Source organism: Mobula hypostoma, chromosome 3 (assembly GCF_963921235.1).
Source record: "Mobula hypostoma chromosome 3, sMobHyp1.1, whole genome shotgun sequence".
Lineage (NCBI taxonomy): Eukaryota > Metazoa > Chordata > Chondrichthyes > Myliobatiformes > Myliobatidae > Mobula > Mobula hypostoma.
Window position 1 is genome coordinate 147,145,494 of NC_086099.1, and position 15,053 is coordinate 147,160,546.

At 38.0% G+C, this 15,053-nt stretch overlaps 1 protein-coding gene across 2 annotated transcripts in view; it reads right to left on the reverse strand.

Moving 5' to 3' along the window:
- Positions 1 to 15,053, reverse strand: part of zgc:85777 (uncharacterized protein LOC405871 homolog) — a 49,189-nt gene that overhangs the window by 18,025 nt on the left and 16,111 nt on the right. For both annotated transcript variants that reach the window (XM_063043830.1, XM_063043831.1), the window contains exons 2-4: positions 11,131 to 11,251; positions 7,001 to 7,130; positions 3,753 to 3,859 (exon numbers count right to left, since the gene is read on the reverse strand). In XM_063043830.1, coding sequence (XP_062899900.1) covers positions 3,753 to 3,859; positions 7,001 to 7,130; positions 11,131 to 11,251 — 358 coding nt within the window. The remainder of the gene's footprint in view (positions 1 to 3,752; positions 3,860 to 7,000; positions 7,131 to 11,130; positions 11,252 to 15,053) is intronic.

Genomic DNA, 15,053 nt, shown 5'->3' on the forward strand with positions numbered 1-15,053 from the left:
CAGGCCAGGCAGCATCTCTAGGAAGTGGTGCAGTCGACGTTTCAGGCCGAGACCCTTCGTCCTGACGAAGGGTCTCGGCCTGAAACGTCGACTGCACCTCTTCCTCAAAGTTGCTGGTGAACGCAGCAGGCCAGGCAGCATCTCTAGGAAGAGGTGCTGCTTGGCCTGCTGCGTTCACCAGCAACTTTGATGTGTGTTGTTAGAACTAGGGGACATAGCTTCAATACTTGGAGGAATAGATTTAGAGCAGAGACGAGGATAAACTGCTTTGCCCATAAAGTTGTGATTCAGTGAAATTATCTACCTTGGGAAGAAGTTGAGGTTACTTTATTAAATATACTTAAGACACAGGTAAACAGATTTTTGCACAGCAGGGAAATAAGGGCTATAGGGAAAAAGCAGGCAGGTGGAGCTGAGTCCTCGACTAGATTAGCCATGATCTTAGTGAACGGCAGAGCAGGATCAATGAGTCGGATGGCCTACTCATGCTCCTATTTCTTAAGAAATAATTTATTATCTTGAGTCCTAAAGACTACCTTTTTTAAAAATTGAATATAATTCCCTCAACAATATAGTTCACTGATTTAATTTTTTACTTAGTTTGTAATATTTAAATTTATACTATAAACAGACCAGTTTATTTACTGTACAGTGTATAAAATTAAACATTTATTTCAACTTCCTAGAATCCAGTTTATAAGAATTCCTCAATATGATTAGTTGCTCAGCCAGCTTCACGACATCATTGTTACTGGCTGCAACAAATCTAGTGTCATAGAAAAAGAAATCCATGCCACAAAGTTTATTAGATTCTTCCAGGCAAGTTAGTGTTCAGTAACAGATGGCTCCACTGCTGCTGATACAGATTGTTTTCTTCTATAAACCTTAGCTACTGACCGTAGAAGTAACTTTCATGTCACTGACCTAAAAGGTAATTTTTACATACACCTGAAATAATAAAATAAAAAACAATAATATTACAACAATAGGTCCACTGTGGGAGCTATTAAGTCTCATCAAATGAAAACATCTTATAAACAGAACTCCAACTAAAGCTAAATATTTCCTTTCCTTATTCATACCATTTTATTCTCTAATCTTTCTTTGTGCTCACTCTCTATTTATTGATATCTCTTAGGGTTTTTCACAATGTTGGAGGGAAACTATAGCCGTTGACATTTGAGGTCCTAGCTCATCCACCTTCTCTGTCATAAGTTCAGTTACTGAACCTGCCGGATCTACCATTGGCCTTCGCTCGTATCCTGAGCAGGAACCCTTGCAGGTGCTACCGTTCCAGGTCAAAGCAACCCTGGGAGCAATGAATGACTAAGGGGTAACTCCACTTTCCCCAAAGCTCTGAAAGTTCCCAATCAGAGCCTCATCAACAGTTGCAGTTTGCAGTCATACCCAGGACTTAATAACATCGGCAACCCCAGAAAAAACAATCCTACCCCGCACAACTGCGGAGGAGCTGGTATCACCAGCGTAGAGGCAGCCGCATCGGGAGCAGCGGGCACAACAGGCAACCCGGGAAGATTCACAGGTGAAGTGTCGCCTCACCTGCAAGGATGTTTGGACAACGGAGAGAGTTCGGCCGTCTGACTCTTTTCACTGTGACACCCCGAACTCCACATCAAATCCGTCCAAACGAATCTGGGTGTAATTTAATGACCAATAAATATAATTCCTCTCAGCGATCAGTTGTCAGAATGATTTCCTGACTTTGAGAGGAAGGGGTATCCCATGATCCACATTGTCAGGGCGTTGAGTTTACCAGGAGACAAAGACTGCAGGGACGAGAGGTTTTCTGTTGACTAATACACGGTGTGTGGACTCCGCTGGCAATTCTTGTGAAATGACCCAAATCAAGACAAACACCACGCTGCCCACTCCAACGACAACACGGCATAATGGACACATGACAGGGGACTTTACATCACACAACACTGGATTCAGTAATGAAACCCGTGATTAATGTCGTTGTCCCACTGAAATGGCAATATACACCTTTACCAGAATGAAGAGTATACTGACCAATACTAAACTAGGCACGACAACCCGCCTCAGAGTACTGAAATGTTACGTTTATCCAGTTATGATATATGAATCAGAATGTTGGACAGTATTTAGTAACATGAGGAAACGAATTGTAGCAGCTGAGATGTGGTTTTTGAGGAGGATGCAAAGAATATCATGGACGAAACAAATATCTAACGAGGATGTCATGAACAGAGCACACACAAAAAGAGAAATAATATGAGATCATGAAAAGGCAACGTAATTTCATTGGACACGTGATTAGGAAAGAGGAGTTAGAATGCACGGTAATTATGGGAAAGATTGAAGGGAAGAAAGCAAGAGAAAGGCAAAGACAAATGATGATGGAGACAGCAGCCAGAGAACTGGAAATAAATACCAATGAATTGATCCACTTAACCCGAAACAGGAGTGTGTGGGCCATGGCAGTCAAAGCTCAAACTGGGCACGGCACCTGATGATGATGATGATGATGGAGGGAAAGGGGTTACTTTCTTAAATCTGCTTGACTTGCAGAAGGAGATGAACAAGTGTTTCACAGCACTTCCCCAATATTCACGCAAACATTATTTCAACAGCATTATGTTTTGTTTATTTTCTGTAAGATACCAGCCATATGTAAATGGAGGCTGTATTCATAGTTGAAGCACACTGACGTTCAGCCATGTAAAACATGCACAGTGCTATTCCAACAAGTAAATCTGGAACAGCAACACATTTTGAAAAATCTTTGGTTAAGTTTGAACTTTTAGTTCTTTTCATGATTATTCAAGGGAATAGCAGGTACACTTTGATTTTACATAATTCAGTTAGGAAATCAATTGAGGAGGTGAAAGTCACAAATTACAAAGAACAGTTCATAAATGTTGAACACAAGTGTTAGTACCACTTCTGTGCACTGCAGTCCACATCATAGTATTGACACTCTTGTCTTGGATGCAACAAATGTCAAGCCCCATTTAGAAAGAGAACATTAAATAAGTGCCAAAAATGAAATTATGATAACGTTTCTATTAATTATATTCAAGATAAAAAATTTCAATGAACAAAAAATAAAAAGATGATATTCATATTTATGCTCTATGATTGGAAGCAGAATCAGGCAGTTAGACTCCCAATGCCTTTATTTTCTTTTTGTTCCACTCTAAACAATTGTATTTTAATTTTACTTTTTACTCTGATCCACTCTACCACTGTGCTTTTGTTTGATTTTAAAATTCTACATTTTTTCATTAGCTTTTTTTCTATCTCCTCATCTTATTGCCCAACAACGATACAGGCAATTCTTAGAAAAATTAATTGAAGCCTCAATTTGTAGTTAATAGTAAAACTAAATTTTGAAAACAAATGTGGTTATACTGCTGTGGGCTCATCTAGTAAAACAATATGGCCAAACTGAGCTCGCAACTGACAAATAAATAATGATTGAGCAAAGTCAACAATACACAGACCAATCAGAATTCTGGCAAAACAAAGTATATTATTTTTCCTCTCTCACCCTATTCAAAGCTTGGCTTTTACTAGAATAAAAGATTCTACCCCTCCATCAGATTTCTATTAAAATCTAGAAAGAGTCGTGCTTAGTAGTTTTAAGTAATGCTCACAAACAGTCAAAAACATAGTACAATCTACTTTAGTACTTGTCTTACAATAGGTTAAATAAACATTTAACATTATTTGTATTGCTATGTTCAACACTGTTACTAAGTATGTACTTGCAACATCAGATCCAGCTCCAGCTTCACTGACTCCCAAGCAGGCTACCATGTCCCCAGCGATGGTAGGTTGAAGAAATTGGCGTTTCAATTCCTCTGAGCCAAATCTAGGAAAAAAATTAAAACTAATTTTGGATTTTTTTTTACCTCCTCAGTCACCGAAGCCTTATAGTGCAGAGAATTTGACACCAATAAATGAAAAATATGCTTTATACTGCAAGAAATGAGAAATGCAACTTTGGATTGGTTTTTATCCTATTTAGAAACTAGACTTTACTTTTCATTAGTCATCTACACTGATGCTACATGTAAAGTTAGTGGCCATGGTATTGATACAAGGTGGATACCATGAGCACAAGTGATGACAACAACTACTTTGATTCCATCAGTACAAGGCAGTTGGGCTGCTATATCAACAAAATTTTAGTTTATTTTGTAACCTTCATCCAAAATCACTTCTATTTTCTCTTTGCACAGAGACAGGATGTGATATGCACTATCATTCTCTCAAAGCCAATGGTACCATCTCAAAAAACAGCACCACAATGATGAACAGATTAGGAGAGTGGTGTACATCAGAAGAAACTATATCAGACTTTATCAGGCTGCAGCTATTGGGAATCTGGAGCAATGGCACAAGGAGTAATCTATGCATTTGTACAGCACCAGAGGACTCTGTGAGGTTATAAATGGGATATTTTCATGACAAGGAGCTAAAGATGCATTGCTACATGGCTAGCATACTCTCACTGACTGAATACAGCCAATGGCAGGAAGCACGAAGGCGTCTACCTGTATGCTTACGCAGGTGATTTTCTGCCGGTAAGAGACAAGACTTCTTTGGAGACTGTATGCTCACCTCTGCAAAGGCTGCAATGCAGTCACATACTCTTACTGATGCAGGTGACAGTTGCTGTGGAAGCACAGATGTCATTAATACTACTCATAATCAGAATTAACATCACTGACATATGAGAAGAAGTGTGTTGTTTTCTGGCAGCAGTACAATGCAAAGTCATAAAAATCAGTTAAAATAAATAAATAGTGCAAAATGAAAAGGAATAACAAGGTAATGTTATTACCTCAATGATATCATTGGAAGAGGTAGGGAGCTGAAGAATATGACGTGGTAGTGATGCATAGATCATCATGGGTTCGTGACCTTTTAAAATCTGATGGTAGAGGGAAAGAATCTGTTCCTAAGTCACTGATTATGTGTCTTCAGTCTCCTGTACCTCCTCCTTGATGACCCTTACAGATAACCTGCTTCTACCGAGCAGCCACTCAGTTACAAATGAAAACCTCAGATACTGCTTCACTGCTTCCATTTTCAGAACCTGCTGTGTTCAGTGGATGGTGGAATTCAGAACAAAAACCTTAGTTGTCATTTAGCATACTTTAAATCTCTTTACTTTTCACATATATTCGATAGCATAGCACACAAAGCATGGTACTATAAAAGGCTTACTGATGTTATTATTGCTACTTAAATGAAAAATCATTTTTTCTGCTCCTTGGCTCTTGTGCAAGAGTTCACAGCATCAGTAACCAAGAGCACAATTCTAAGCATTTTCATGAAGAAATTCTACAACTAACTAACTACACTAAAGTGTATGATCACTTGGGCAAGTTGTACGAGGGTGACTGATAAGTTTGTGGCCTAAAGTAGAAGGAGTCAATTTTAGAAAACCTAGCACATATATTTTTCAACATATTCCCCTCCTACATGTACACACTTAGTTCAGTGGTCGTGGAACATACGGATCCCTTCTTTGTAGAAGTGGTCCACAGCAGGGGTGATTGATAAGTTTGTGGCCTAAGGTAGAAGGAGATGAGTTATTAACTTCAAACTTTCTGCATTATCACTTAAAGAGTTGAAGTACACGTGCATATAACGAGAGTGTCTTGGACCTCCAGGTGGTCCACAGCAGGGGTGATTGATAAGTTTGTGGCCTAAGGTAGAAGGAGATCAGCTCTCGTTACATGCACATGCAGTTCAACTCTGAGTGAAAATGCAGAAAGTTTGAAGTTAATAACACATTTCCTTCTACCTTAGGACACAAACTTATCAATCGTCCCTGCTGTGGACCACTCTCTGGAGGTCCAAGATGCTGACTTCTATAAAGAAGGGATCCGTATGCTCCATGACTGCTGGACTAAGTGTGTAAATGTAGGAAAAATAAATGTGCTAGGTTTTCTAAAATTGATTCCTTCTGCCTTAGGCCACAAACTTATCAATCACCCCTCGTATACCAAGTTTTGTTCTTATTTACAGGAAAGATTCTGACTTCGAATTATTGACCTTCCATAAAAATTATATCACATCATTTACAACTACGACAAATAATATGGCAAAACATTCATGCCACTTACAGAATTACTTCTTAATTAAGGAGCATTACAATGCAATCGCTATCCTATTTAAACAAAGTCATATGGCACAAAATTGTGCCTTACTGCCAACCATGTCCTTGCTGACCACAAATTCCATTTACAGGCTTTGGTCTGAAAATATACAATAACCATGAAGATTACTTTGGTGTTGGAAATCTTCTCTGAAATACAGTAATAAACACATAATGATTCCTATCTAGCATCATTTTGACAGGTAGAGAATTCTCACTTTCCAGTCTTCAGGAGAATCCAGCCTCTGATTACAAAACATTCACCACCAATATCTTTACGCCATGATTAATTATTCCCAGTTGTGAGCGAATGAAAAGCTTTGACTGAAAGGGATAATTAAACAACTATAACTGCTACTGGCAGACTAAATATTAGTATTGATTCTTCACTCAGTGTTCTAACTCCCATACCCTGTTTATTTACTGTACTTCCACTCATAGACACCACATAGTCCTGGTTTAGCAATGCCTCAATTCTAAAATTCTCTCAATATTTTTCAGACCCATTTAGCCCTGCAATCATTTGGTTTTCTGTGCTTCTCCAGTGCTTTTTCCACCATTGCCAAACATGCTCAACACTCCCTAACTTTCAATTCTGCTTTTTTTTTTATAAATACAATTTTGAAAGCACACCTTTCATCAAACTTTTGGTTACCTGCCCAATTATCATTCCTTGTGTCAGGAATGATGATTGTTGCTTTCAAATTCCTTGTGACTTTGCAATGTTACAGACACTAGACTTAAGTGGTTGAGGTTCTGCCTTCAAATTCTTTAATGATATCCTTAATTTGCCTTTATTGAATCAGTGTCTGAGCAGATGCCTGCTGGAAGGTGGAATCATACCTGGCTAAAGCAGGTGTTGCCATATCAGACTGGACGCCAATAGCCATTGGAATTCCACCACACCGGATGTTTCCTAGCTCTTCTGCCACTGCAATATTGTAGCTAAAATCCAAACCCAGGCCACCATATTCTGGAAGAAATTAAAATGCTTTGACTCAGCTAGAAAAATTAAGGGCTACAAATCACAGTAGTAAGTCTGCAATAGAAATAGGAAACACTTATAAGATTTGGATGTAGAATAAGGAAAGGTACATCTCACCCGGAATTTCCCCAGTTAGCGAACAACTTCCTCCCACGCCGCTCTTGACGTAGTGGGAAATCGCATACGAGGCATGTTACAGCAGTGGTTTGCCATTGCCTTCTGCCGGGTGAGTTTTTCATAGAGATCACCAGCTCTTAACCCAGCACGGATGAAAAGTGTGCAGGGGAGCCAGCTGGACTTAAAATCCGGACCTGCAGTCCAGCGCTGGTGCTACTACGCCACCAGCCAGGTCGGATATAGAATATATTCTTTAAGTTGTTAGATCACAAGTCTTAAAAGTTAAGGAAGGCATACCCATCTGGATAGTTTGATATTCAGGCAAAACCTTTTCTTAATTAACATCTACACTTTATTATATTTTTAAGTCTCAAGGTTTCATTATTTAATCCATCATTGGATTTTATTTATTTAGTCTGTATTTGTTGAAATATGCCAGATCAATCTGCAGTAAAAAGACTCTGAAAAGGAAGAGCATTATTCTTGCATGGGTTCTGTTGTGCAACTCCCCTTTATGTTATGCAGAAGCTGACCTTTCAGATACCTGACTCTACAGAGTAGAATAAATTGTGCAGGTCAGTTATAAATGAAAATCCCAGAGGTGACACCATTGCTTACCAATCCATTTTTCAAATCTTCTATCCTTTAGGGAATGAAACAGCAGAAGCAGTACAGGAATTGTAGCACACACATTCTTCCATTCCCACTCTTTTCATGGATTCAGCAAAACCAAAATCTGTGCTGAATGGTAGGCCTCAGGAAGGTTCCAAAGGGTCACGTTATGAAGTATTTCCTGCATCTTCATGCTTCATTTTAGAGTTCCATCATTCAGAGTTAATTTTTATTTCCATTTTCTGTTTCTGAAAACTTGATTGTGTGTTTCTTTTTGTGTCTCTGCTTATAAATTCCTTTGTTCAGAACCAAAGTCTATTCCACAGATGACATAACAACTTTCCATGAGTATAAACTTTCTTTGCATTAAATTTGAAGATTCAGGCTAAAGACTAGCTCTTCGTAAATGCTGAAAACAAGTGATTTTGTTCTCATTTAAGCTAGAATACAGTTTGCTCTAAAAGTTCAACATTTAAAAATAATGTTTTTCTAAATCTCTTATAAAAATAATTAAAATTGGGTTATTGAATCATTGATCATCAAATGAAAAAATAGCAAGTTTCCAAACACATTTTTTTCCACATTTCACAAGCCACTATAAGCACCCACTTCAAAAAAGTACAGTGGATTCCGGTTAATTGGGCCCCCGACTAATTGACACAGTCAATTCTTTGGGACAACTCTTAAAGAAAAAAAACTAATCATGAAAAGAGCTGGGATTCCCTTTGTTTATTTGGGACACTATACCACTTAACTGGGACAGGAGACTGTTGCTGAACAGTTTCTAACTAGCATCAGTTGTGTGCACTTGTGTGGCCATTATTCACCACAGCATGCTTACAGCGAACAGTTTTTAAAATAGTGTCAGCTACATGTGTTTGTATTCAAAAAGTAGCGAATTTTGTCACTTATAGTTGGAGAGAAATAAACAGTAAGACAAATCAGAACTGTTTCGTTCACTGTGGTTGTAAGCATTCGGACTTAGAGATGCCAAAAACAGCCATGAGTTAAAATGAAGCAACTTCAGGACGAAGGGTCTCGGCCTGAAACGTCGACTGCACCTCTTCCTATAGATGCTGATTGGCCTGCTGTGTTCACCAGCAACTTTGATGTATGTTGCTTGAATTTCCAGCATCTGCAGAATTCCTGTTGTTTATGAGTTAAAATGAAATGATTTCACTACTTCAAGCAAGGAACTATGAAGAATCTGAATTTATTGGCAATCATCCTCAATGCTACAATGAAAATTAAGATTTGGAAGATGCAACCTTTGAAAGCATTGTATGAAGGCAGTCCATCATCTGCACTAGGTGCCTGAACTGACTTTTTTCATTTGCAGTCAATCAAAAGAACACAGCAGCCTTTACTGGATGAATTCCTCTGGTAATAACTAATTGGAACCAATACACGCTTATGGTACTGTAGTATATTGGTAATACTCTAATTTGTTCTGTATTTCATTTAAATACATAATTTGCTACTCAGCTAAATGGTAGTCTGTTTTCTTTTGTATACCTTGTTAACTATTTCCATGATATTTGGCTAATTGGGGCAGCCACTTAATTGGTCAAAATGTACTGGTACTGAAACATCCCAGTTAACTGTACATGTTGTTATTCCAAAAAAAAATCACATTAATAATTGTAGGGAAATGAATTTTAAATATATATTGTTCATTGTTCAAAAAAGATAGCCTTATCGTGCAAAAGTGATTCAGTGAAAATCCTTAAATATTCTTAAGTTACAGGTAATCCTACGAAAGCAGAAAATGCTGGAAAAACTCAACAGGCTGCACAGCAAATGTGGAAAGAGAAACAGTCAACATTTTGACCCTGCACCCCTGATCAGAACTGAGAAAGTGAGAAATGTAAAATAGTTTTCAGGTGGGAAAGGGATGTACATAACCAAGGCAACGACTGCGGTAAGACAAGTTGAAATGGTTTACTGGTGGTACGTACCAGCACATTAAGCTTTCTGGTGTGTGTAATGAGGTGCCAACAGTAAGGTAGTGGTTCAACTGTACGAGTTGAATATGGAAAAGTGAGCCCAAGGTGATACAAAAACAAAATAAAAATTCCTGGAAAAAAGCTCAGTAGGTTAAAATAGATCTTTGAAAGAGAAACAGTCTAATATTTCAGGTGAGGGATCCTTTATTGAACCCGAGGAAGAAAGAAATGTTAGTCTAAGTAGCAGAGAAATAAAAGTGGAACAAAAATAATTTCTCTGATAGAGTGAAGATATGTGGCAGCTGAGATTAGGTTAAACTACCAGCGCATTCTACTTTGTTGCTAATGTGGTTCTGGCACATTCTCAGCATTCTCAGATATGCCCAGTAGGCCAGAAAAAAGGCAGGCAGAAATAGCTCTTATACAGATAGGAGGACAGAACATGTTATCCAAAGTTAGAGTCTGATTTCATATACAGAAACATGCTCCAACAGAAGGCAAAGGGTTTCTTCAGCTTGCACTGGGTCTCATTGTAACAATGTAGGAGTTCATACAGAGATCAGAGTGGGAGTGAGACAGTGAGTTAAAATTTCATACAACTGGAAGCTCAAGGTTATTCCAGCAGAGTGAGCATACACTCCTCTAAATGTTCATCTCAACTGCAGTTGATTTCCCCAGTGCCCAGGGAAGACCGACTATAGAACACTAGATTCAAAGAGGTGCAAATGAATCACTGCTCCACCTGGATTGTGGGAAGGGAGAAAGTAACAAGCCAAATGTTGCACTGGAGTCAAACAAAAGGAAGTGGTAAATGGGGGCAGAAGAGAAAACTGAACTTTGCTGACTTTTGAAACTTTTCTGGCACCATCTAAATTCAATTAGTCTGAACTTCCTAGAATTCCAAGGAAGGAATGGCTCATTTGGTACCCCTCAAACCTAAATCAGAAGCCCCGAAGTAAAACACCACTCAGTGAGGTGATAACACAATTTCACTTGATGTTACATTTAACTCAGAATCTCAGAAGTGTGTCTTTTTGGCATCAGTGTATTAAGATCATTTTTCCACTTTTCAGACATTATCTGCAAAACTCTTTTCTAGCAGTTGGATTGGTCTTGAACAGTCTGCTATAAAATGAAACAACCCATTGCAGCAAGATATTCTGAGTTTTACAAATAAACAGTAATGTACACCTGAGATTATACACATTGTGTAATTTTAAACAGATTTTAAATCCAATTTCATATTCCAGTTTCTCAAGTTCAAGCAGCATATGTTACATAACTGTAATTACAGAATCTGAAACACCAGTTACCTTTCGGTCTGTTAGCACCCAGAAAGCCAGCTTCTCCAAGAATTTTGAAGACTCTATGAGCTGGGAACATTCCTTCTTCTTCCCATTTGTCAACAAAGGGATTGATTTTCTTCTCAATTATCTACTTGAAGCAAAATAATCATTTATTAGCATTTTTCGACATGGATGAATCAGGAAGATATTTTACATATTATTTCATTTAAATATATGTGTCTGGTATTTTTTCTCCTCTGTTTTACACAGGAACCACTAATGCATTTTAGTTGTATTTCAAGGATTGCTGCACCACAGACACTCAATAAGAATGTGATCCTCACCAGACCTCATCTAATAACATGAGATCACTTAACAGGTACTTGTGGTCCTGAAGAAGAATCTCAGCTTGAAATGTTGACTGCTTATTCATTTCCATAGATGCTACCTGACCCGCTAATTCCTTCAGCATTTAAAAAATGCTGGTGAACGCAGCAGGCCAGGCAGCATCTATAGGAAGAGGTACAGTCGATGTTTCGGGCCGAGACCCTTCGGTAGTCCTGACAAAGGGTCTCGGCCCGAAACATCAACTGTTCCTCTTCCTATAGATGCTGCCTGGCCTGCTGCGTTCACCAGCATTTTTTAATGTGTGTTGCTTGAAATTCCAGCATCTGCAGATTTCCTCGTGTTTGCGTCCTTCAGCATTTTGTGTGTGTTGTTGTGGCGTAATGTGTTGGAAGTGTCACTGAAATCAGAGCCTGAATTTGATCTACAACCTACGAAGAGCTATTAATTTATTTAGGTTAAAGTCCTTTGGGATTTGAAGGTCAAAGAAGCATAGTAATAAAGGGGTGGAGAAGAATACCCAAGAGAAAAGTGCAGTTCTATTTTCAAGCAGCATGTTGGAACATACGCTTCAACAATTGTCTAATCACAACAAAAAGCTGTAGTTTCATTCACAAAGGATTGCTTTTCTTTGCAGGGGAAGTTGGCATGGTGTTGACATTATTAGCACTAACTATGCAAAACACTGCGCTAAAGAACTTTGCAGAGAGGATTCAGAACTTTAAATGTGAAGCTAGGCACCTGTAGTATTGTAATATTTATTAACATTATTTCTTTTCCCCCCTTTCTTTTTGCATTTACACATGGATTGTCCACTGTGTTGGCACAATCTTTCATTGATTTTATTATTGTTTTGAATTTATTTGAATATGTCCACAAGAAAATGAATCTCAGGGTTATATATGGTGACATACATGTACTTGGTTAATAAATTTACTTCAAGCTTTGTTCTCACAGTAAATTACCACTTATTCAAGTCTCATCAGTTGTGGATCCAATATTTCAGTTACTTGTTAAAATAAAATTACACTGTATATATAAAAACTGGCCACTGACCAAAAACAAACCCTGTTCTACTCAAATCACTGAGATGCAGTGGCCTTAATTCATTACATAACATATGGCACACACAAAAGTGATTAGCAGCTTAATCATCTTAACGGATTATGGAGGTCACAGACTCACGCAAAGCCATCTGCAGAAGACAGAACTTCTGCCAGTAGGAGTACAGTGAATACAGTGGATTCCAGTTAATTGGGGTATATCGGAACTAATACAATTTGGCTTAATTAGCAGCTGTCCAATTACCCAAAGTTTCATGGAAATAAATAAAAAGGTATAAAAAAGACAAACCAAGTAACAAATTATATACAGTATTTAAATGAAATACAAAACAAATTAGAACAGTTTCAATACGACTATAGTATGATACAACTGTATATTAATTCTTACTAGTTCATCATATATATGCTGCCATGTTCTTTTGATTGACCGTAAATGAACAAAATCAGCAAAGGCAGCTAGTGTAGGCAATAAACTGCCTTCATATAATGCTATGGACAGCTGCATCTTCCAAATTTTCGTTTTTATTTTAACATTCAGGATGACTGTTGATACCTTCATATTCTTCATACTTCCTAACTTGTTGAAGTAGTGAAATCATTTCATTTTCACTCCTGGCCATTTCTGGTATCTCCATACCCGAATGCTTGAAGCCAGAGTGAGCAAAACAATTCAGAATTGTCTTACAGCTCATTTTTCACTAGCTATCAGTGACAAAAATCACTGCTTTTTGAACACACAACTGACACTATATAAAAACTGTTTGCTTGAAGCATCGTGTTTTCTAACAGCCACGCAAGTGTACATGACTTACGTTAGGTAGCGACTGTTTGACAATGGTCTCCTGCCAAAATTAAGCAGCATAGTTCCCCAAATAAATAAAGGGAATCCCGGCTATTCTCTCAATTTTTTTTCTTTAGGATTTGGCCCATGTATTAACTGATAGCAGTAATCAACCAGAATCCACTGTCTTTGGGAAGTTGCATGTTCACTCAGTTGGGTTTGGGTCACTGCTGATTATAACCTGGTAATAATTACACTCTAACAGCTTACTCCCATCTAGGATATGATCAACAGAAAAGCAGAATAGGATGGCAATTCCAAAATCACATTGGTCCTCAACGTTAATGTTAGTACTCTCTCAACAACCAACAGTCCTCTCCTCCAACCCCAAACACACACATGGACACCATACTCCATTAATAATGCCACTCAGTCTCTTTCCCTATTCCCCTTAGTTAAAGCTGGCACATCCCCTCCCTGGCCCTCACTTATTCCCGCACCGCATTCCTCAATTGGTACTGACTTCCTCACCCTATCTGCCATAGTGACAACGGTATCTGTTTGCTACATATCACCTTGTGTAAGTGTACAATGATGCTTCAATTTTTATTTAGGTACAATTGATTTTTGACTACCATTTATACAAGACGCTAAATATTTTCTTGTCCGACTAACCCAAGGTTCTATACTAACCTTACTAAAATTTCATAATGCTGAGATATTAGACATTGCAAAGGCAAAAAACAGGGAACTCAAGAAGTAAAACCTGAGGAAAACATGATACAAAGGGCAGAAAAGTCAAATCTCATGGGGGTGGGGGGGGGGGGAAGAAACACAAAACTAGAGTTTAAAACAAGGAATAAAAGCCGGTACCGGAAAATGCATACTGAACAATAGTGGTGGGTAAGCAAACAAATTTTTTTCCCGCAAATATTTCCAGCAGCTGCTATACATACACGTTGATCTTGTACATGTATGTTAAAATATTACCTCTTTATTAAATACGTTGAAATCACATATGTATCCCTCAACTAAAACCTATACATACACACTGTAAGTTTAAATACAGTATGTGTACGTACCCAAGTTTCTGATGGATTGGGTCTGGAGAGACAGCTGCTCAGTGTTGGCTGTTCAAGCCATAAAAGACGGTTATAAGACATTTGGATAAGAATATTTGCAATAAGAATGTGAATCGCATTTCTACTTCAAGAATTGGAAAGCAAGAGTAAAGGGATGAATAGCCCAGAGGGCTGCGTTTGGTTAAAAGACAAAGTTTTGTCATTGTCAATGTGTAGGAATATTGAGAATCACATGGAGATCTAGTGGGTTGGTAAAGAGTTCATTTGTCTACTGGCAGTACAAATGAACGGTCACATCACCCTTTGTCAAGTGTCAAACATTGCCTTTCATTTAAAAGTGTAAAATAAATCTGAGTATTCTGATAATCCAGAAGGCTTTCCCTTGTGCGCACATGCATATGGAATAAAGGGATGTTTTGTCTGTATTGCTGGTTTCCATGTGATTGAGCTATAACAAAAAATAAAATACATGTTGAATTAATGACATGACAATCTATTTTTAATTTATTTGATGAATCTTGTTATTATGGAACAGCTTATTTCACTGACACCTCGGTGTCGATGCCGATCCATTAAACACAATGGTCATCTAAAACCTTCTATCCATTTAGTGTGACCTAAATAGCATTCTAAGCTTATTAATTTAATCTTATTATACAAGTATTGTTTATAAAACTG